At 39.8% G+C, this 24,596-nt stretch overlaps 1 protein-coding gene across 2 annotated transcripts in view; it reads left to right on the top strand.

The window, feature by feature from the left end:
• Nucleotides 1–23,631, top strand: part of CLDN10 (claudin 10) — a 64,761-nt gene extending 41,130 nt beyond the window's left edge. Inside the window, exons 1-5 of one of the 2 annotated variants that reach the window (XM_034417561.3) lie at nt 2,025–2,589; nt 18,323–18,484; nt 18,628–18,709; nt 19,595–19,702; nt 21,950–23,631. In XM_034417561.3, coding sequence (XP_034273452.1) covers nt 2,370–2,589; nt 18,323–18,484; nt 18,628–18,709; nt 19,595–19,702; nt 21,950–22,070 — 693 coding nt within the window. In that variant the 5' untranslated portion in view covers nt 2,025–2,369 and the 3' untranslated portion in view covers nt 22,071–23,631. Of the gene's footprint in view, nt 1–2,024; nt 2,590–18,322; nt 18,485–18,627; nt 18,710–19,594; nt 19,703–21,949 lie in introns of those variants that run through there. The other variant, XM_034417569.3, reaches the window with a different exon arrangement.
• The last annotated feature ends 965 nt before the right edge of the window (nt 23,632–24,596 follow it).

Below are 24,596 nucleotides of genomic sequence, written 5' to 3'. Positions count from 1 at the left end.
TTCTCCTTTACAGAATTAAACAAACCCAGTAAAATATACAGAGGCTAACTTTTCAACTCAACTAATAACCACCCATCTATTCGTAGCCAAGGGTTCTAAATATACCTTTAAAAAGGTCCACAGTAGCCCAGCATAGAGGATAAATGAAAATGAAAAACCAATCTGGAGAACAACAGGCGTGACGACCCTAATCTGTTTACTCTGGCAAAAGAACAAGTAACGTTGTCATCTGTAATATAATTGATGAAACTAGAAATGGCTGCTGTTGATTTTATTCTTTTAAAAAACCCTCTATTGGGATGGAGGGATAGATTGATTTACATCTTTTGCAAACCCAAGTTGTTCAGCTGGACCCTCAGTTCAGCTACGCCGGAGAGTTTACCTGGTTTTGGGTAGAATGAACATCTTGTCGTGATGAAAACACTCTTTACAGCTAAGTTTATAAAGTGTCACATATTCTGTGAGAATGTAATAGCCCATTTTCTGGCTGAATGTTTTCACAAGATTTATACCTCCTCTCTGATGATTTGCCGCTGTGAATTTGACACAGAACTGCAGGTCTCAAATGATTTCACCTAGAGATGCCCCCAAAGATAAATCCAGACTGGAAAGAGGTAGAAAACTGCCTTGGTTTGATGACTTAGCAATTTGAGTTACTAAAGCTGAGTTTCTTCATGGATCTTGGTGGCCAAGAAGAGGCTCTGCTCAATAGAAGAGGAGCTAATCCAGTCTGGTTTTTGTCATTGTGTGAACCTGCAAAAGGCTGGCTGGTCACAGCCTTGGGAAAGTGAATCCCCAAAAACCGGGTGGTGGTGGTAAGACAGGGTAGCATCCCCAAAAACCAGGGGTGGGGAGCAGGAGAGGAATGGCAGGCCTGCCCCAGAGAGTATACAGTATGAGAATATCCAGGGAAATATGATTTATAGTCCCACATTTCTGAGAGGTTCGTGGATTGAAGCTAGAAGCAATACGCCAGCATTTTGGAACTGATTCTTGTTAAAGATCAGGCTGTCTCCTCCTTGCTGGCTTTTGGAAAAATGTTAAAAACCGAATTTTTGTAGAGATTTTTTTTTCTTTAAGTCTATATTTGACACCTTCTTGATGGTTTTTTTATCTTCGTTTGTATGGTTATCTTTTAATAAGTGGTCCCATGCACAACTGACTCATATTTATGACCGTGATCCCCTTTTGTGACCTTCTGACAAGCAACGTCAACAGGGAAGCCACATTCACTTAACCAACCACCCTGTCCCTAACTTAACAACCACAGTGATGCACTTAACAACAGTGGCAAGGAAGGTCATCCAATGGGGCAAGACCAGTGGTGGGATTCAGCCAGTTCGCACCACTTCGGGAGACCCGGTTGTTAACTTTCTGAGCAGTTTGGCAAACTGGTTGTTGGAAGAAATCATTAGGGCAGAGAACCGGTTGTTAAATTACTTGAATCCCACCACTGGGCAAGGCACCCTTAACAAATGCCTCACTTAACCACCAAAATTTTGATCTGGAGAGTGGTCGTAAGTCGAGGACTACCTGTATTTGGGTGGGTGGGGTGGAGGAGGGGGAAATGCCCCGACTTAGGTGCCGGACACGCCTGTTTTATTTATACCCAGTTTCTCTACACGCCTCATGATTGAATGTTGCCCTGTGGGAATTTCACCCTAATATCCTGCCAATATTTGGAATGAATCAGGCATGAACCCCGTCCTTTTCCCGTTAGGGTGCAATTGAGAAAGAGGATGTGGAAAGATTTATACTGTCTGAAGAGAAACCAAAGTATAAGCATGTTAATTGGTATATGTAATAAGACTTTTGTACGTTACCCTATATATGTAATGGGACAAGTTTATTTCCTTCATGCGTTGTGATGTAGACCGCTATAGATTTAATGTTTGTTGGATGTATAAAATAAAATAAAAAAATAAATTCAAAAAAAAAAAGAGAAAGAGGATGTCGCCGCCACCCCAGCCGCCACCCCCGGTCTCTCCTCGCTTGTGCTGCCAAGGCGGGCCCGCCCTCTGCTCAGAGGCGCCACAGGGCCACCGCTGAGCGCGGGCGGGCGGACGGCGGTCGAGCGCAGCAACAGGCCGTGAGCGCCGCGGCCTGGCAGCGCCATCCTCTTCCAGCCGTCGAAGCCGAGGGCAGCGCAGCGCCCCCTCACGGTCCGGCTTGGCCGGGAGGCGTGCCTCTTTCCTCCTCCCTCTCGGCTCGGAGGATGCTGCCGCGCGGGTGGGAGCTTCCCGGGGCCGCGGCAGGCTGCTGCGCTCAGTCGGCCGTCAAGCGGAGCGCAGGCAGGCAGGCAGGAGGAGGAGAAAGCTCGCGCGCCCTCGCCGCCCGGCTCCGTCCCGTCCCGTCCCGTCCCGTCGGCCATGGCCAGCTCGGTGGTCGAAATCCTGGCTTTCCTGCTGGTCGTCTCGGGCTGGGTGCTGGTGTCCTCCACGCTGCCCACCGACTACTGGAAGGTGTCGTCCATCGACGGCAGCGTCATCACCACGGCTACTTTCTGGTCCAACCTTTGGAAGACCTGCGTGACCGACTCGACCGGCGTGTCCAACTGCAAGGACTTCCCCTCCATGCTGGCGCTTGACGGTCTGCAAGGCTCTCCCTTCTCTCCCCTTCCCTTCCCTTCCCCTCGGTTAAACTAGCGGTGTCCGCCCTGCTTAGTGGAAGGGGAGCCCGGCGGGGTTCCCTATCGTGGGAGCTGCTCTCCTAGAAGGAGCGATTAGGTTGGGGGGGGGGAGTGGGATCCATTCAGCCACTGAGCCATTGGCTCCAGCCCCTCGATCTCTAAACCCGCTTTAATTTCGATGATAACGAGAATGATGATGAGTTTTAAGATTATTTGCTCCTCTTTTGCATGGTTGCTTTGCCTCCTTATTTCTTTGAAGTTGATGGTAGACAACATTGGCAAAATTATTTGCCTATTTAGAGATGTGAAATCTAGAAAGAAAAGTCTAACTTTTATTGGGTTCGTTTTCTTTTCATTCCAGTTAAGAATAATAATAATAATTATTTTTTGAAAGGAACTGTTCTAATTTTTCAAATTATTGTCTGATTTCCTGATCATTCTCTTTCCTGAACTGTAATATTATGTTTGCCTGGTTTTTGGACTTGAGTTGCTAATGAAAGTTAGTCTTGGCTCTAAAACGGCACTTGCCCACTAAAGCATCTCAGGAATTTGCCTGTCACAAGTTCCTATCTCAATGCCATGGATAAACCAACACAAAACCAAATATCTGAACTGTGGGTCTTTGAATTACAGCTCTTATACTGGTAGTCCTCGACTTACAACAGTTCATTTAGTGACCGTTCAAAGTTTCAACGACATTGAAAAAAATGTCACCATTTTTTGTTATGACCATTTTTTACACTTCAAACCATTACAGCATCCCCATTGGCACACAGTCAAAACACAGACGCTTGGCAACTGGCCCATATTTATGATGGTTGCCAGGGATCATGTGATCACCTTTTGCGACCTTCTGACAAGCAAAGTCAATGGGGAAGCCTGGTTCACTTAACAACCAGGTTACTAATTTATCAACCGCAGTGATTCACTTAACAACCTGTAATTGATTTTAAAAGTTCCTCCAGGTGTCGAAATCTTGAACAAAAGGATAAGATAATTTCTGACATTTCAAACTTGCAAGGGATATTTTGATTCCTCTTTTCCTGTGGGAGGAATCAGGAAGATGGCACAGCTCAACAGCTCAGATGAATGAAAGGTGTCCTACTCAATTAACTTTTCTACCAGAGCTGTCCCATGAATCTTGGGACATTTTAACCAGTTTGTCAAAAATGACTTACCCATGTAGAGTAACTCAAGAGCTCCTCATTGATCATTTTACATTATAGGTATGTTCAGATCCCTTCTGCAATCTCTTTTTGTGAGAGGAACACAGGAAATGGGCTGGAAAAGGTCACTCATCTGTTCTCTTCACTACATAACACCAGGGGTATCCATAATTTCAAGAATGACCATAGCTGCCCAAAATATACAGGTTGCCATCATGTAACATTTGAAGTTATATTCTTGTGGTTTCATACTTTTGCCATGAGATGAGCTGGGGACTGTAGTCTGTGAAGGATTGCTGATAAGTAAGTGCCCAGTAGAGTAGTGTTTCTTAACTCCAGCAATTCTAAGATGTGTGAACCTCAGTTCCCAGAGTTGAAGAATTCTTGGCTATGGATCAAACTATTACCTTGATGAGTTAATTGCTTCCAAGAAAGTAGAAATCTTGTGGCATATGAAAGGAGCTACTATTTCTGTTTTCTCCCCGCATTGTTTTGACATGAACCATGTGAAAATATGCCCGTGTTGGTATCTTGTGCTTCTGTATAATGATAATAAAATCAGTCACTCAGAAGCTAGTGGTTTGTTTGACATAAAAGATTTAGAAGATTGCCAATACCTCTTTATAGGATGGTGAGGCTGTGTTGAGCCTCCTTATGGAGATGCCTTCTCTGAATACAGCTATCATCATGTTTCCAGCTTCTCTTTTGTTACTACTAGAAGACTAGCTTCATAGCATCCTAGGAGAAGAGGATTATTTCAACTCTAAATATGAATGTGATAGCCTCAGTGACACTCTTGGGTGCCAGGATCTGGACTAGGAGAATGTCCCCCTCTTGGACCTCTCAACCACCTTTGATATTATTAACCATGGTTCACCTGCAGAGCTTGGACATATGAAGCATTATTTTGCAAAGATTCTATTCCTTCCTCGGTGGGTGGTTTCAATGTGAAGTAATGCTGGAGGAGAACCAGCCTGATATGTACAGTATTGGCCAAAATTGTGGAAACCTTTGGGGGAAAGTATATTTTTGAGGTTTGATGGCTAATAGCACCACTTTTTGGGGGGAGTTTCAAGATAATCATATTCCACTGCTGGAATGACCTGGGAATAGCCCAGGCCTTAACCCAATTGAAAATCTATGGAGCCGACTAAAAAAAACTTGTTAGTCAGAAGCGACCCAGCAACAAAACCCAGTTAATACAAGCAATCATTCAATCTTAGTTTCACCTTATAACAGCTGCAGAACTAAAAGACTTGGTTCACTCCATGGGAAGACGTTGAAAGGCCGTAATTCATGCTAAAGGTTGCCCAACTAAGTATTAACTGACGTGATAATTTTTATATATCTCATTTTTTTCTGTGGTGATAATTTTTGTATATCTGCTATTCTAATAGAAAATCCTACATAAAAGTTATTGCATTACATTCTTGATTAAATTATCTTTCCATTCATATATAATTTTATGGTACTACTCCAAAAAAAAAAGTGGTATTATTAGCTAGTTTTAGAAAATACACTTTTCCCAAAAGGTTTCCACAATTTTGGCCACTACTGTAAGACGTTGCACAGATCAACCCTCTGTCCCCTGTTCTTTAACTTCTATGCAAACCTACCAGATAGGATCATCTGACAATTTGGAGTACAATTTCACCAGCATGCCCATAATATAAGTGCTATCCTAGCTGAGGAGAGATGCTGTTAGTGTCCTTTTTTGGGCCTGGAGGCTTTAAGGATGGGAGAGAACAATGTAAAAGCTGAGCTTAAGAGTTGTTGCTTGTATCTCAGGATTTCCTGTTGCAACCTGTGATGTCTCTTGACAAGCGGACACTACCCATGGAGGACCAGGTCTGCTATTTGAGAGCCCTTCTGGAAGAGCATGTAGAGCCATGGCCAGAGTGGCCTATACCTAGCTTCCAGAGTACCGATTACAACTACAGGTGGTCCTCAAAGTACGACCACAATTGAGCCCAAAATTTAGGTTGCTAAGTGAGAAATTTGTTAAGTGAGTTTTGCCCCTTTTTACAACTTTTCTTGCCACATTGGTTAAGTGAATCATGGCAGTTGTTAAGTAAGTAAGACGGGTGTTAAGTGAATCTGGCTTCCCCATTGACTTTGCTTGTCAGAAAGTCACAAAAGGTGATCACATGATCCTGGGACACTGAAACCATCATAAATGTGAGTCGGTTGTCAAGCATCCAAATGTAAATCACATGTCCATGGGGATGCTGCGATGGTCATAAGTGGGAAAAATGATCATAAATCACTTTTTTTCCGTGCCATTGTAACTTCAGTTACTACACAAACATTGTAAGTCAAGGACTACCTATAATGTCTAAGGCAAAAGGACCTGACTTAAAGAAATTATGCCCTCATTATTGCCCAGTTAGATAATTGCACTTTATTTCTCATAAAGCTGCTTTTCTTTCTTTCTTTCTTTCTTTCTTTCTTTCTTTCTTTCTTTCTTTCTTTCTTTCTTTCTTTCTTTCTTTCTTTCTTTCTTTCTTTCTTTCTTTCTTTCTTTAGATTTATATACCGCCCTACTCCCGAAGGACTCAGGGCGGTGAACAGGCACAAAAATAAAATACATAAATATAAAAATTTAAAAGCAAAAATAAAACCAGATTAAACAATTTAGCCCGAGACAAATTTAAAACATCCCAATAATTTAAAAACAGATTTAAAATTTTCAATTTAAAAGAAAAGGGGGGAAAAGGTTAGTCCAGGCCAGCTTGCTGGAATAGGAAGGTCTTAAGAGCACGGCGGAAAGTGCGCAGATCTGGGATCCTCCGTATCTCCGGGGGGAGCTCGTTCCAGATAGTGGGTGCCCCCACAGAGAAGGCCCTCCCCCTAGGGGCCACCAGTCGACATTGTTTAGCCGACGGCACCCGGAGGAGCCCCTCTCTATGAGAGCGTACCGGGCCATGGGAGGCTATTTGTGGTAGTAGGTGGTCCCATAAGTAGCCAGATCCTAAGCCATGGAGCGCTCTAAAGGTGGTAACCAAAACTGTGAAGCGCACCCAGAAGACCACCAGGAGCCAGGGCAGCTCGCGCAGGAGAGGTGTTACATGGGAGCACCATGTCACTCCCATAACCACCCATGCGGCCGCACTCTGCGCCAGTTGGAGCCTCCGGGTGCTCCTCAAGGGGAGCCCCATGTAGATATGAGGTATCTTTTAAAGATACCTCAGAAATGATAATTGGACTAGAATGCAGCAGTCCACATGCTTCCCGATTCCTGCTATTTGCGGTACATAAGCCCAAATTTACAGGCCTTTTATGGCTTGGCACCTGGTCTGCCTATTGGAACCAGCATCAGCCCAACATACAGGTAGTTCTTAATTTACAACAGTTCATTTTGCGATCGTTCGAAGTTACAACGGCAAATCTGAAAAGTGACTTATGACCATTTTTCACACTTATGACCATTGCAGCATCCCCAGGGTCATATGATCAAAATTCAACTGACTCATCTTTATGACAGTTGCAGTGCCTTGGGGGGGGGGTCATACGATCCGCTTCAGCAACCTTCTGACAAGCAAAGACAATGGGGAAACCAGATTCACTTAACAACCATGTTGCTAACTGCAGTGATTCACTTAACAACTACGGCAAGAAAGATTGCAAAACGGGGCAAAATTCACTTAACAAATGTTTCCCTTTGCAACAGAAATGTTGGGCTCAATTATGGTCGTAACTTGAGGAGTACTTGCATGACAATATCCAGGGAAATACAACTTGGTCCCACATTTCTAAGAGGTTCAGGGATTAAAGCTAGAAGCAGTATGGCAGCATTTGGGAACTGATTCTTATTAAAGACCAGGCTCTCCCCTCCTTGCTAGCTTAAAAACTGAAATTTTTGTAGAGGTTTTTTTTTCTTTAAGTCTATTTTTAATGTCTTCTTAATGGTTTTTTTTCCTTGCTTGTTTTTTTTTTAATTTCTATTTTTATTGTTATCTTTTAATAATTTTGTGTTATGGCTTTATCCATCCGTGTTATTGTGATTGCTTTTTAATCTGACCATGGATGTTTTAATTTTTGTTTTATGTACTCTATGTGAGAGTATTCTTTATGCCAAGAGTTGTTTGATTGAACAGTGCAAAAGTTTGATTCCTAAATAATAAAAGGCAGAGGCTTTTTGTTTGAAGATTTCTGTGTAGTTTAATTGTCCATCAAGAAAATATCTTCAGGCTATAAAAAGACAGCTATTGAGTAAATTTTGGAGGCTGAGATTTTTTATAATCCCAACATCGCCATCCTCATTTATAAGGTTACATAATATTGTACAGGAGAGATAAACCCTTGACATTTCCATTTAACAAAGCATCTGAGTAAAGCTTCTGAACTACTATTGATTTTTTCTAATAAAATGGAATTTAGATTGCTCTCATTATTGTGGCTAAAAATTAAGAGTATGATATGTGTTCATGGATAACAAAAATGTGCTGAACAATATATTTTTCATTATGCTTTTCAATCTCATCTCCTGCTGATTCTATCTCTTGGTTTCTTACCATGTGTAGATTGATTGATTGATTGATTGATTGATTGATTGATTGATTGATTTGTTCGATTTATATGCCACCCTTCTCCGGAGACTCAGGGCGGCTTACAATGCGTTAAGCAATAGCCTTCATACTTTTGTATATACCTGCTTAGTAGGGCTTTTGGCCCCCCCTAAGCTGTGTTCTTTTTTATACAAAGTCAGTTTATTGCCCCCCCCCCCCACAATCCGGGTCCTCATTTTACCTACCTCGAAAGGATGGAAGGCTGAGTCAACCTTGAGCCTGGTGAGATTTGTACTTGCAGTAATTGCAGGCAGCTGGTGCTAGTTAACAGCACTTTAGTCTGCTGCGCCACCAAGGCACTTCCAAGAGATGCCACACTTCTCTTGATATATTAATAATGCTGGTATCGTCTTTAACACAGTCACCACCAAATTTTAATAAAGCATTTTAGAAGGTGATGCAACTACTTACTGTATTAGCATCTTGAAAGATCTGTCAAAATTAATGGCAATTAAACTGTAAATAGGAAATCAGAATGAATGCATCAAACTTTTACTCATTGCTTACTTTGTTTCATATTGGCTAATAAGGATTTAGCTCTGATACTCCTTGCCTTTCCTGGAAGGTTCTTAATTAAATCTTTGGGATGAGGTATAAATCATTCATTTGCATGCAGATGTTCTCATGATACTGTGAAATTGTATCAAAATATGTCCCAAATTTATAGCACCAAATGTAGGAGCAGAATAAGAAAAATTGCAATTAATTTATAAGACACTAACCAATATTGTTTTGTGGAATGTTTGCTCATAGTAATGTTTTAAACAGATGGTTTATTTTTACTTGCACAGCTTGCTAATACACAAAGTGCCCATCTTTTCTTGAATTTAGGCGAATTACTTCCCACTTTTAATGACCGTTGTGTTCATTTTTTTCCTCACTTTTAAGAAAAAAAATATAATTCTCAGTAATTTCGTTGTATACATGATGTACAATGACAATAAAGGCTTTGACTTTGAAATAGAACTCCCCATAATTTAACAATATAGTTTTTGATTCTGGTCTCTGGGCAAATAGGGAACAGATTTCACTTTCTTTTGGTATGATTTCCTTAAAAAATACTGTAACTTCCTGCAGTTGTCTTTTTTTAAGGCTACATATACTTTTTCCTCAATCTGCCCTTGTAAGATAAAATTTTAGTCCCCTGACTGTTTTTACTTTGCCCTCTTTTGCATCTCTTCACTTTTTTTCTAAATATTTCTTAAAATGTGGCAGCCAGAATTACTCAATTACTACATGTTGCCTTACCTTACCAGCAGACAATAGAGTAGAGTATGTGGTAATCTGGAAAGCATGTATCCTTGATGCAACTTGTCTCTGCCCTTTTTATACACCATGCTGACCTAGTTATAATTATAGTTATAATTTCCGCAATTGTCTTTACTGGTACTATTGTAAACCAGGCATTATTAAGCATTTTCTCTAAAACTGTTCTTTTTTTTTAAAAAAAAACTTTCTTTCCTAGCCCTTTTTTATAGGCAAACTTACATTATGAGCTTCGTTTTCTATTGCATTTTAGTCCAGCCTCTTAGATGTATATTCACTCATATATCTTTTTCTAATGATATGTCACTTAAATAATTGTTTTGGTTTTTTATGTACTGGGATTGTCAGAGTCAAAAAACATAATGTTGGAAATCATTGCATTGTACGGTATTGTCTTCTTCCAGATTCAGTCACATTTGTTTTTTTTTATTATTATTATTTATTTATTTATTTATTTATGGCTTCTGCCACTGTCTGGAGATGCTTTCCAGGCAAAAGGGAATGTATTATTGTGTTGGTTTTCGGCATGTTGACCCAGAGGTCCCTTGCCATCTTGTGATACTATGAACATTGTCCTCTGTTTGAGAGGTAAAATATAGAGGTCTTCACCTCATCCTTAGGGTAAATTTGTGAATTCCCAGAGAAACTATGTTTGTGAATCAGAGACTTACTTAAACCTTGAGCCTTGAGGGGAAGACAGAACACCTGGGAAGAATCTCAGTTTCTTTCATCTGAGGAACTGAATAAAGAAAGATAGGCAATCTCAGTCTTCTAAGAGTTTTACAGAACAGAATTTCTGCAGGTGCAGTTTTATTCTCTCCTATCTGAAAACCTGGACTTTATAAATACAAGTGTGGGAGTACAAGAGCAGTACAGCATTCTTCTCAGAGGGATTTATAATCTGAGGCTTTCCAGATATATGGGTTGTAAAATGCTTATTAGATTCCTACCAGCCTGTTCATGAATGTTTGACTGAAGTTGTGGTCCTACACACCTGAAAGTTACTGTACAATTATGAGTTTCCAAGATACATCTTACCTCTGACAATTCCAAACTACACACTGCAACCATGTTTTATAGTGGATTAATTTGAAGTTCGTAAAGCATTCTAGAGGTTGTATCATCCTGCTTTCGGATGACATGTTTAACTCTGTTCTGATCTAGGCTTCCCCAGCAGCACGAAGCCAAGTCCTCGTCCCAATAAACTCCTTTTATTTAATTTACAGTGAATTCCTCTCCAGCAAAGTCTTTCCTCTCCCACAGTCTTTCAAGATAGTTCACAATTACCAACCTTTATCAGGCTAGGAGAGTGGCCAGGCTGATATCTTGCAGACACCACAATACTTGGCAAGAATGCAGAAATGAACTAATTGTCTCCTGCAAAAATACCCTTCCTCTTTCGCTCCTCTTTTATTCTCTATGGGAGGGGCCCTTCATCGTCCGCCTGTGGTCTTACTCCTAAGTCGACCCTTGTTCCTTAGCTATTCCCTTCATCTGGCAACTCTGCGCATGCGCACACTGAGAACAGGCTCCAGCTGTTCATCTGCCTCACTGATGTCTGATTCTGAAGGCAGCTGATACCTGTCATATGGCCCTGGCCCCCTCTCTGCCTCTGACACAGAGCACTTGTCAGAGCCTTCCCCAGACTCCAGGACTGGCCCATGTTCCTCTCTAACCTCGTCACTGTCTGAATCTACTGCCAGCTCCTCTGGCTGCTGGCGGACCACAACAAACTCTTAACAAAGCTATAATGTTTAAGAAATTGACACAATGCAGCCAGTTGTGAGGGGAGCCAGTATGTGAATGGAACACAGTAGTGCAATTCATTGACCACATAATTAAGTTTTGATTAAATGTGAGGTAAGAACCAACCCAAATTGTAGGAGTAAGAGCCAGCATGTGAAATTCATTTCTAACTTTATGAAGTCCCAATTTATATCTGATAAAGGATATGTATAAGGTCATGTTTCCTTTAGGCATCCCAAAAATCTAAGATAAAGCGAATGATGGGTAGAGAGGGCTCTTTATTGGTATCACCCCATTTATTTGTAAGTGTTTTAATTAATTCAAGTATTTAAATTTCCAGTTGCTCTAAATAATGTTTTATGAATCTAGTACTGTTTTTATATTTTCATTTTGTATACCAGTATTTTATTCTGTTTCACTTCCATATAAAAAAAATTCTGTTGACTGAAGGGCAATAGAAAATACCTAAAGAAACCTGAAGAAACAGCAAGCATCCTCAAAGTCCTGGGTAAATGAATAGTTTTTTATCAATTTAGCATAATTAATCCATTAAGGAATTTGCTCTAGACCAGTGATGGCTAAACTTTTTGCTGTCACGTGCCAAAAGCGGGGGGAGCGGGGGGGGTCGCGGGTGCAGGTGCCCACATCCATAATTCAATGCGCCCCACCCTCCCACACATGCGCACGTGACCCCCCCCCACTTCCCCCTGCTTTTGGCACACGATGGAACGGTGGGCCCGGTAGGCCTGTTTCCCCCCCTCCCCAGGCTCCAGAGGCTTTCTAGGAACCTGAGGAGGGCAAAAACAGCCTTCCCCATCCTCCCGGAGGCCTTCTGGAGGCCGGAAACAGCCAGTTTCCCGACTTCCGGTGGGACCAGAAGGCCTGAAAATCAGTTGGCCGGTGCGCGCATGTGCACTGGAGCTGAGCTAGGGCAACACTCGCGTGCCCACCAATATGGCTCCGCGTGCCACCTGTGGCACCCATGCCATAGGTTCGCCATCACGGCTCTAGACTAATATCCTCCACTCATATTAACAGTAGTCATGCTGTCCTTTAGTTGAGAATAAGCTCTTTTTGTTAGCAGGTTATTCCTCAGAAATCTATCAAAAAATTCTTCAGTCATAACAGCTTGCTTAAAATAGGTATGATAAAATCAGTTTAATGCTACAAGACTATTACTGTAGTTACATTGGTTAAATTTTAATGTTAGAGTTTTATTTTTGTTTTGTTTTGCTCACTATTATATGAAACTTAGTCAATCATCATAGATAGATTTTGTTTATTCATAATAATATCAAAATAGACAAAGCATTAGTAATAAACTACTTATTATTTTGTTTCTTCTGTTTGTAAAAACCTGTAACTTTATCTTTCTGGGTGTGTTTTACAAAATTGGTGAGTATTGCATGTAATAACTGCATAGCTCATATTGAGTTTCTTAATAAATAGAAAGATAAAAGAAGATTCCAAGTTCTCTTATGGATCTGTTTACCTGTATAAACTGAAGGAATGTCTTGTTTGGGGGGGTTGGGTGCCCATCTTTTTGGCCACTCCACCAAAGGGTGCCAGCTTCCTTCTCTTCTTTTTATTGTCATTTATTGTTAAAGAAAACTATATTACTTCTACTTCCAAGCTGGCAAAATTAACTTCAGTTTTGCTTTAGAATCTTTCTGGAGAGCCAGTGATCATTTTATTTCGGGAAGGAGAAATAAAACTTTCTCTCATCACCATATTTCTTTTTTGTCTGTCGCAAGTCTGATGCCAAGCGCCAAAAATCAGGAGATTCAGGCAGTTCAAATGAGTATAAAGATTTTACTGCAAGCTTAAAGCTCACTACAAAATCTGAGCTACTAACTGTCAAGGGAAACGAGGCATTCAAGGTGGGCTGGGATTCATGACTTATTGATTGCATTCGAATTTTTGCAGCCCGGATTGGGTAGCCTGAAATACATATGTATCATACATGATACATATAAATGCATATATCCTACATAGGTACACACTTGGTTCTTCTACTGGTATGGCAGTGAGATAGCAATTAGAAGCACCGTGGTTGGTTGTTATATCCTCAGTAGGTACTGGTTCTGTGGGTGTGGCTTGGTGGGCGTGTCTTGGTGGGCGTGGCAGGGGAAGGATACTGTAAAATCTCCATTCCCTCCCCACTCCAGGGGAAGATTACTGCAAAATCCCCATTTCCTGCCGATCAGCTGGGACTCGGGAGGCAGAGAATAGATGGGGGCGGGGCCAGTCAGAGGTGATATTTAACGGTTCTCCAACCAGTCAAAATTTCCGCTACCGGTTCTCCAGAACTGGTCAGAACCTGCTGAAACCCACCTCTAGTTCATATGGGCATCTTCCTTCCTTCTTTCCTGTCTTTTTGGTCCACTTGAAGTGAACTGGCTTCGGATCAATTCTGCCTTGACATAGGGGCTGCGGTTATTGTATACTGAACCACACTGAACCACAAAATACTCAATCACCTTTTAGTATAATATAATGTGAATCCAGTCCATATTGTTAGTTAATTGTTCAGTGTGCCCTATGAGTTGGATTAGATGACCATTCTATACATTCTTTTCACCATGTGAATCTGGTATGTTTTGCTTGTGAGAACTAATTATGTCCTTTCTTCTTTACTCCTTACGCTGTTTTTTGTGAAAAATCACATGCTGGCGTGTAAATGATGGATGGCAGCCATTTTGTTGTGGTTGGGGTAAATCTTTACCATTTTGCCCAGGAGATATAGCTATAAATTACCTTGAAAGCACCTGTGGGAAAATAACTTCATGCTCCAGCACATATAATGTCTTAATTAGCTACTAACAATGCCAATAAATAGAATGTGTTGGAAAATAATGACTTCCGTGGCTAATTTTGATCTATATAAGTAGCACAAAAAAAAGTTACAAAGAAAGAAAGACACCCCCCCCCCAAGAAAACGGGCTGAGGAAAATTTTTACACTAAATATCAATTTTTAGTAATAAAAACTAGATGTAGGTAACTTTTCACTTCTTGCGGAATTTAGCTTAACAGCCATGTCCAGTGTTCCATCAGGTATAATGTTATTTCCTGTGTTATTCCTTATTTAGAAAAGCATTAAAAAGTAAGAATGCGCTCCAGGCCTACATTAATGCTTGAAATTAGGCATGTACATTTACAGTTAACTAACGTCCTGTTTAAAAGACCGTGCCTCAGTATATAATCCTTAATAAAATATAAACCTATAAAAATTTAAATAATGGGAAATTTGTTCTGAAATGTGTTTTTTGTCTGCAATGGCACTGTCTCAAGGAAAAAAACCCAATCTTTAAAAAAATTAGTTTTGTTCCTTCTATAAGAATTTAATATAAATATGATAAATGAGAGAAGATTAGTGCTAGAAAAAAGTGTCACTAGCAAATTTTCTAATATTGGTATGTCATTACTTGGACAGTTTTGACTTCTTGATTTGGATGTCAAAATGCAGATCTTTATACAAAACAACACTCATATTTATTGGTGGGAAAATGGGAATGGGAATGCATTTCCCTAGGCAGCCTTTTCAGGCAAGGATGGGGAGGTGACTTTAAGGGATGTGTCAGAACTGCATGATATAAAGTATTGGATGGAAGTTGGATAAAAACTAAAGTTGATTTAATTTCATTTATGTATTAAAATTAAGTACAGTTAAGGTCGACTCTTCAGTTATAGATTTAACAATTTCCTGTATCCATCATATTTTGATCCTCAAGGCTATACTCAAGACCATTGGAGCAATCTGCAGTGGTAGTCTCAGACTGTGCAACTCTAACCTAGGCTGCCCCATTGATATTCCATTTGAAGCCTGCTGTATGAAGTGTTTCTGTTTGCAGTATTTACACACATAGATTTTTCTCTCAAGAATGGGTCTGTCCTCGTTAACCTTCTTCTTTTGCACCAATTACCACAATCACAGGGTACAGTTGACATGGCCCTGTAGCCTCCTTTTTATACCTTGAATGTGTGCAGGAGTCTCTGAACATCATTTATTTTAATTATTATTTTTTTGGAAGAAATTATCTCAAAGACCTTACCACCCCAGGTTTTTAACAGCTGCAGCACAAGTCAAAACAATGAAGTGAAGCTTTCACTTTATCAGGCAACTGCTTTCAGCGTTATAAGGGATAAGGTCATAACAATAACAACAAAAATTTAGAACAGCCATAGATCAGACTCAAATTATAGAGAGAAATGTTTTATCCTCTTGATGTACAATATATCCAAAGAGTAATATATCCAAATTAGTTGTCCTGTTGCATAATAGTGATTTGATGGTGTAACTTGGCAGTTAGATAGCAGCTGGAAGATAATTTTGAGATTTCTGTTCACTGTGACAATAACCTATATTTGGGTTTGCCCAGGTAACTTTTACAAACTATCTATAGTAGTCTTTATATCATGTCGGAATGTGGTAAAAATATAGAAGGCATGTCCTATTGCATTACATAACCAGACAGATCTGCCATCTTCAGCTTTGTGCTGTGCTGGCATCCTGTCATAAATTGTTGGGGGTGGGGGAGAAAGGAGGCAATTGGCATGTGGAGAGTAGAGATGAGCAAGGGTGTGTGTGTGACAAGCTTGATGGAAACCAGAGTTGTGAGAACAGGCCTATTCCAGTCTTCAAGGACACCGAGCCTGGGAAAAGAATATGCACCAAACATCAGAGCTGGTCCCTAAGCACCATTGGACAAAAACAAGGAGTGGAGTCGGGGGGAGGGCTGGAGAGAAGGAGAAATCTGTAATGCTTTGCATGGGAATCCAAGATCTAGCCTTGCTTTTGCTCCAACCCACTAATCCTTAGTAAAAGAACCTATCAAAGGAGTTGAGGGTCTTTCTTTCCTAGGGACCTAGCTGAAGCAGGTCTGACATAACCCTGGGACCTGAAGGTTTGTTCCATCTGCCCTTATGCCTGAGCAGGAGATGCCTGTTGAACCCTGAATGAAATTTAATCTAAATTGTATGTTATCATCAGTATGGGTGCAGCCCAAAACTGATCATAGATAAATTTGCTTAGTTACTGACAACAGCTGCTGATAATCTACAATGATGAAGTAAATGAATGAACTGGTGAAAGTTCATTTAAAATTATGGGGCAAATGAAGTTATCAGGGAAAATTGGGCATTTTGGTCACAGCTAACATTCACAAATCCCTCTCCTACTTTCCAGATTAGCAATAAGAATAGTACAGAGTATTGGTTGGAAAATTATCCCATCATCTAAAAAAATGCCATTTTTCTTGTGGCCAAATCTGCTTTGAGCAGATCCATTTTTAAAGTGAGGAACAGGGAGAAAAATTGCTTTTCTTTTTTTTTCTTTTTTTTCTTCTTCTTTTTTTTTGATCTGTGCTGTCAGTGTGATATAGAACAGGGGTCTCCAACCTTGGCGACTTTAAGACTTGTGGACTTCAACTCCCAGAATTCTTCAGCCAGCAAAGCAAAGCTGGCTGAGGAATTCTGGGAGTTGAAGTCCACAAGTCTTAAAAGTTGCCAAGGTTGGAGACCCCCTGATATAGAATATCAAAAGATAAATTGAACTTTTGAGTAGGAAACAGCAGAAAAGCAGTAGGAACACGTCAACAGAAGAGAATATGGGAACACTGTGATTCTTTCAGTTGTTTGTATTTTGATTACTGTAATTTATATTGGTTGCATTTGTACAAAACACCAAGCATTAAATCAATAATACTGGCTGATCTTGCAATATCACATCAAGCTGTGAATTAACCACCTATATTTTAGAACATAGAATAACAGAGTTGGAAGGGACCTTGGATGTCTTCTAGTCCAACCCCCTGCAGCAGGAGACCCTTATACCATTTCAGACAAATGGCTGTTCAGTCTCTTCTTAAAAGCCTTAAGAAGCCCACAACTGTTGTGGCCCCGCCCTCTGAGCCTGTCCCATCGGAGGAAGAAAGCTCCGAGCATGAGGAAGAGGAGTCAGCCAGGCCTCCCTCTCCAGGCCCCTCCCCTCTGGCATTGTCTCAAGTGCCGGCCGAGGGAGAAGAGACAGCTGATTCGAATCAAAGTGATAATGAAACATCATTCCTGGATGCACGCCTCCGAAGGCGTGATAAACGTTTGCAGCAGCTTGGGAGGCGTGCTAGGGATTAGAACTGAGTCACTGGACCACACCCCAGAGACTATATAATAGAGGGTAGTGGTCAAGGATCTTTTGTGACGAACAAAGCAAACCTTGGATAGTCACTAAAGCCTCGTCCGGAGCTGCTGAGAGAAAGATTTAAAGTGTCGGACATTTGGACTCTTGAGTATTTTGTCTTTCTGGTTTACTTTGAAAATAAAGTCACTTGGCAGACGGTGTGTCTATCGCTGCCAAGTGGGAGATAAGAACTGGGTGCGTTCCAAAGTGTTTCCTTAACCCTCGACTGGCTGTGTGTGTGTGGGGGGGGTACGGGGACAGATCAACAACTTCTGAAGGCAAGCCAATCCACTGATTCACCATTAGGAAATTTCTCCTTAATTCTAGATTGCTTCTCTCCTTGATGAGTTTCCATCCATTGTTTCTTGTCTGGCCTTCTAGAGCTTTGGAAAATAGGTTGACCCCCCACTTCTTTGTGGTAGCCCTGACACACTGGATGTTACTAAGATCCCTGAACCAATAGTTATCTTTATAGGGTGCTATCAATAAAGTTGGGAGCATTTTTATTTCTAGTACAACCTGGTGTGTCCATGTTTACATTATCCTGTGTCCTCTCCCACCTTTCCCACTATGTTAGGTACCGCCATGTGAATTTTTTATTAAATTTATTATTTATTAATTATTGCAAAAAACTGTGAAGAAAGAGTGGAGATTTGCATAAGAGGATCTAATTAGAAGAGATAAGAAAAATGTCTTATTACCCAGGTGACCTATACTGTACTGAAAGCCCTTTGAATATGGGCATCACTCAATTTCTTCTTGCATTTTCAGGTTACATCCAAGCATGCAGAGGACTCATGATTGCTGCTGTCTGCCTTGGGTTTTTTGGCTCTGTGTTTGCCCTGATCGGGATGAAGTGTACAAAGGTTGGAGGCTCAGACCAAGCTAAAGCTAAAATTGCTTGTTTTGCTGGAGTGATCTTTATTATTTCAGGTAAATATGAAATGATCAAAGCTAGAGTTTTTCTAGGCAGATCAAATTAAGTGGGAAAATTGCTGTCGATTGTAGATTCTGGTGGATGTGTATCGAAGCATTTCCAGATATTAATCTGTTCTGCACTTGATGCATTTTTTTAGGACTGAGTGCATTGACTGGTTGCTCCCTCTATGCTCACCGAATCACATCTGAGTTCTTTGACCCCACATTTATTGCACAAAAGTAAGTCCAGTTGAAAAAAAACCACCGAGATAGGTGTTTTACTTGCTGCTTTGGTCTATCTGCCTGGTTCAGAGGAATTAACCTGCCCAAAATAAAATTTAAACTGGCTATAATGAAATAAAACAACTGCTGCCTTTTGAACGCCATTAGTATTTCACTGATGTTAGAATGGAAGATTACAAGGTCCATAGGCTTGAGCTGTCTTAGACAGCTTTGAAAAATATATTTCAGTACAATATAGCTAAAAGAAACTAACAAAAATTAAAATCTTTTGCTCTGTTTCTGAAGTTAAATCAACCGATAGCTGATTACCTATATTCTAGGATCTTTTTTTCATCTTTCTAGTTATTGCAACCAAAACTGAAATTTATAGCAAATGATCTAATTCTATACTAATTCTTGCCCACAATATATTTAGTAGAAGTGCTCTCTTTGTGACCCAGCAAGGATTATTCTGTTATAATTACTCAAATGATTATTATTGCTGAATTACAGTATATGCAACAAAGCACTCGTGTTTTTTTTTATTGCAGATAATTTATGACTTCTTTCCTTGTAAATACTTAAGATATACACTGGAAAGCAAGACAGTAACTTCTCCAATTATTGGAGAATTGGAGAAGTGAAGAGGGAATTAAACCTTCAATGCCCTTCAATGCCCTAAAACAAGCCATAATTCAAATGGCTTGTTTTAGACAGGAGCAATGTTTGCCAAGCTTTGATTTTGGGAGGGTGAGGATTGCAGTGGAAAGAGCAAAAATTATTTAAATTTTTGTTAATACAATGAATGCCTTAATTTAGCCTTATAAACACTTTGCATCAAGTAAATAAAACTGATTTGTCGATGAAACTATTTATTAAACATGAATTATCACCTATCTGCAGGTATGAACTGGGAGCCGCTTTATTCATTGGTTGGGCTGGAGCATCGCTTTGCATAATTGGTGGCAGCATATTCTGCTTCTCCATTGTTGAAAACAAACAAACTCCACGGTACAGACGACTGCTTTTGTTAAAATTAATATTAGTAGATTTCTAGTTAATAAATTGTAAAAAGATAAGAAGCACTAATCCAATCTTCAAATATTTCAGAAATAACCCTAGTCAATAGTTAAGAATGATTAGTTGGAAAAAAAAAAGAGGAAGTTAAAAACCCTCTGCTTTTAGGGAAAAAAACTTGTTAGTTACTGCTCATCTCTTTAAAATTTAAGCATAGAATTAGAAGTCATGTAGCATAAGCTGATAGTTAATTTAGGCCACATAAGATGCCTTAGTGCTTCCTCTTTAAAAGAATGCTGTTTGCATTTTCAGTGCTTTTAAGATGCATGAATGATTCATGGCTTATGTTTAAATTTCCTGGGTGTTTTATTTTCACAGAAATAGATCTTTGTGAAACTACCTCCCAACTATTTCCCTTTATCTAGAATAGTACTGAGTCAGCAGTATTCACTAGTAGCCCTTTCTTATCCTTCCAACCTTTCTTTCCTTTTCATCTATCTATTATAAGTTATATTAATTTAGTTTCCAGGTACACAAAATATGAAAGAATTGAGTCAAAATTGGGATCTTGAAGAAGACATAAATGTTGAGAATGTTGACTAAAAATAGGGTTGTAATAAGAATTTATGAAAGATTCTACACTTTCCAGCATGAGCTACGTGTAGCGCCAGTCTTAATTTGGGAATGGATCCTCTGAATCACATAGGATTGATTTCTGAGTAAGCAAGCTCAGGTTGTGCTGTTTTGGACAAACAAGTACATCTCAAAAATTTAAACTTCATGCCTGAATTGTAGCTTTTTTAAGGACAGCTTGCTACAATAAATGGCATGGAGAGAAAAAAACAAACATTGATTTCGTGGTTCTGTACTTGGTCAAATAAAATCAGAGGCTGCTAGCATGACTGAAATGGTAAGAAATAGTTGCTAAACAAATCCTTTTATTCCCTTCTGAAAATGAAGTGGTAGTTTCTAAACATCAGGTAACAGAGCCGTGGTGGCAGTGGTTAGAATGCAGTATTGCAGGCTTACTGTCAGCAGTTCGATTCTGACCAGCTCCAGCCTTCCATCCTCCTGAGATCAGGAAAATAAGGACCCAGATTGTTGGGGGCAATATGCTGACTGTGTAAACTGCTTAGAGAGAGCTGTAAAGCAATATGAAGCAATATATAAGTACTGTTGCTAACAGGGTCCCTTTCCCAGTTTTTAGTGCGAAGCAATTAGAGGCATCTGCCTGGGGAAGCTGTGACATTTGGGAATGTTCCACAGGCCATCCTTCATTGTGTCATCAATAATAAGGTAGCAGCTGCCTTTCCCAGCTTGGCCATTAAGTCATGCTCTTAGCATTTGACCCTGTAGGGCTTTGACCAATTGACCTCCATGGTATGGTCATAAAGGCAATTTTAGCTTCCCAGATATTCACCACGAGCATATTCTTCAGAACACACCTATGTTTTTTTAGATATTTGATTATAAGCTCAAGACGGCTGTGCAAAGAATCTTTAGTTCAGGCTGAGAAAAACTGTTTCTACCTTGCTAGTAAGTATTCCTACATTGGAGAAGTTTTGAAAATTGTTCAACATTCCACCCTGTACTTTTGGTTACAGAAAGCTTTTCTCAAGGATTAGCAAAGTATTAACGCTATTCTTGTTAGACTGTCACTTAAAAGTATTACCACTATTCTTGTTAAAACGGGCACTTAAAAGAATATTGAGACTTGACCACAAGTAGCCTCCTGAACTGCAATACCTGAAAAGTTTTTTCCCAACTTGAACAAAATGGGTGGGTGTGATATCGTTGTTGTGATTAAGGTATGAGTCAGTAGTGAGTTCCTCTTACCTTTGCTACTGGCTTGGAACCGGAAGTGCATGCACGCACAGCCCTTCTGCGCATGCGCAAGAGCGTCCATGATGTATGGGCAGGTGGGTGGAGCCTCCCCTGCCGCCACTACCGGTTCACCCGAACTGGAGCAAACCAGTAGAAACCTCCCACTGGTATGAGTACATGCAGCCCCTGCAATTCATCCGAACAGCCGTATCTTTTTCCAGGACTGTAAGGCAGCTGTGGGATCCTGGAAATTGATTCTGCTGCTTTAAATGAGCTGCAAAGTGGCTGTGCTCATCCTTCCTTGTATCCCAAAATGTCTGTCTATAGTAGAACCTAAAGCACACAGTAGCCCCATGAGATCTTCCTTTCAATATTTCTTGATATTTAAATGAGTTCTAAAACTTTCTCATGTTTCAGGATGGTATATGCATACAACAAACCAGGTTCTGTGATGTCTTCTCGAACCAAGGCCTACTCGGCAGATTTTAAAGCATCCAAGATCCCTCCAAAGCACTTTGACAAAAATGCCTATGTGTAAATGGATGCTTGGAGGAATTTTTTTGTTATTAAGAATCATAACGTATGTACTGTCCATCTGCAGAATGATTTTTAAAAGTGGCTTGGTGTCTTGAGCATCAGCAGTTTTATAACTATTTTAACTGTTTTATAAATGAACTTTTGTCTACTTGATGTAAATTTTCTTCATAACTTGTTTTAAGATTTATACTTATACTAGACATAATTTATAACTGAAAAATAACTTGCTATGTTTTGCTTTCTGTAAAAAGAAATATAAATTAAGTCGTTTTGATTACAGCCAATATTGTCAGGGATCTTCAGAATCAAACATAACAATTGCAGCTTTTAAATGGATCCATCAGTTTTGAAGATCTGCTTTTAATAACTTGGGACTAGTTATAAAAGCATGTTAAAACAGATAGAGTTAAGCTTAAGCAAGATCTTAATAATGCATTATGAAACACAGTTTTAATCCCAATATCACAATTATATGGATTAACAATCCCACACACACATACCCAAATACCCTGTAACACAAAACAAATATTTTCTTCCTTAAACTTTCCAAAGGTTGAAATTGGAATTTTAGATTTACATAAGGCAGCTTGTGTTCCATTAGGTATCATGAGCAGATAAATGTCTCTATTTCTGAGGAGTTTCTCTCTGTAGTTTCTTAATCCCTCACCTTCAAATTAGTTGATTTAAATCAAGGCAGTCTCGGGTATTGATTGAAACAATCAACTGTGTCCCTGAAGATTTGTCACATTGCTCTAAAAATTGAAAGTCTCATCAGACCACCAAAATGTACAATGTAATGTACCATTTGATTGTATCATTTTATTTTGTGTAATATTTTTAGATAATGTGATTTAGTATTGGATTTTTTTTTAATTTTTTTTTTGTGCCTGCTGGTCAGAGTTAATGCCTGGAAACTGCCTGGACTAATCCTGCAATTTTTTTTGTCAAGTGTTGTTTCCCCTTTCCTTTCTCTTCCAAGGACAGAGTGTGAGTGACTGGCCCAAATTCACCCAGCTGGCTTTGTGCCTACAGCAAAACTAAAACCCATGGTCTCCTGGTTTCTAGCCTGGTGCCTAACCACTACACCACACTGTTTGTCATAGTATTATAGTATATAATTATAATTGTAGTGCAGTAGGAATGTCTTCCTTGTTTTTCTCCTGGTGACAAAGCTTCATTGCCTTGATACACATTATACCGTTAAAGACCAATCCTATCCCATATCTTTTTGTAAAATATGAAACTCGTTGAAATTTAGGATCTTCCACAGACAGATTTTTTTTTTACTAGAGAACCACATTGTACATTTAGATGTCAGTAATGAGAAGATGGAGAGATGGAGCACACACATACTGGTTTCCAGATATGCTTACTTGTGCCTAGAATTAAAAATACCAAATGTTTAGGGAAAGAATGAAGAATAAGAAAGGAACAGAGCCTTTTAATCATTTTTATGAGACCAGAAATGTAGCTTTAGTAATTGTTTTGGATTAGAAGAATGTTTAGATGAACCTTATTGTTTAGTTGGGTTTAAAATAAACAATTTCATTTTTTTTAAAAAATATATATATTATTTTTATGCCCTTCGTCCCCAAATTCAGTTCAATTTTTGCTTATTGAAGGGTCGTTTAGGGTTACTAGGGCACAATCTATGAAGTACACTGAAGTTATTAAATACCCTGAAATGCTAAGTGAGATAGCATCTGGTATGATCATTGATCCACCCGTCCCCTTGAGCAATTATTTCTGCATGCTCAAGGCAAAAGGCAATTTTGCTTTTCATAAGTAAGAGGCAGAAGTCAAAAGCAGAGGCATATCATCACCTTCTTTTGCAGGCTTGATAGCAATGACAGATGAGCACAAAGGGTAGGCCAGAGGTCAGGTTTGACTGGTTAAAAAACGCATGCTGAAAGTGTTCAACTTAAGGTGCTGCAAAAGCATTTTAATGCATCCTTCCTATGTTGCTTCAACCGATCCCCGAGCAGTGTTCATATGACCTGATATTATCCTTAATATTCCTGCACTCCCCATTTGTGCAAAAATACAAAGCTTGGGATTCTCACACAATCAACTTCTTTACCATTAAGGAAATCTGCTAATCTTTTCTCAAACTGGGTGGCTCCTTTCACAGAACAGCTGTATCAACAGATGTGGTTGGGTTTTTCGGGTAGGGACTTTCAGCAGATGTGCAGCTCTAACTTTCAGCTCAGATGTTACACCAGAGGAAACTGAATAGGTTTTGCAGTGTTTCCTATTAGTACCACTTTATAAATCCTTAGAAAAGACCACACCTGAAATACAGCATCCAGTTTTAGTCGCCACATTACAAAAAAGATGTTGAGACTTTGTGCAAAGAAAAGCAACTAAGATGATTAAGGGCCTGGAGACAAAAACATATGAAGAACGGTTGCAGAAATTGTTTATGGCCAGTCTAGAGAAAAGAAGGACTAGGGGAGGACATGATAGCGGTATTTCATTATTTAAGGGGCTGCCACAAAGAGGGGGTCAACTCATTTTCCAAACCACT

The sequence above is a fragment of the Pantherophis guttatus genome, chromosome 5 (genome assembly GCF_059756535.1).
Source record: "Pantherophis guttatus breed Tessera chromosome 5, ASM5975653v1, whole genome shotgun sequence".
Classification (NCBI taxonomy): Eukaryota; Metazoa; Chordata; class Lepidosauria; order Squamata; family Colubridae; genus Pantherophis; species Pantherophis guttatus.
This window is presented reverse-complemented; position numbering and strand designations above follow the sequence as displayed.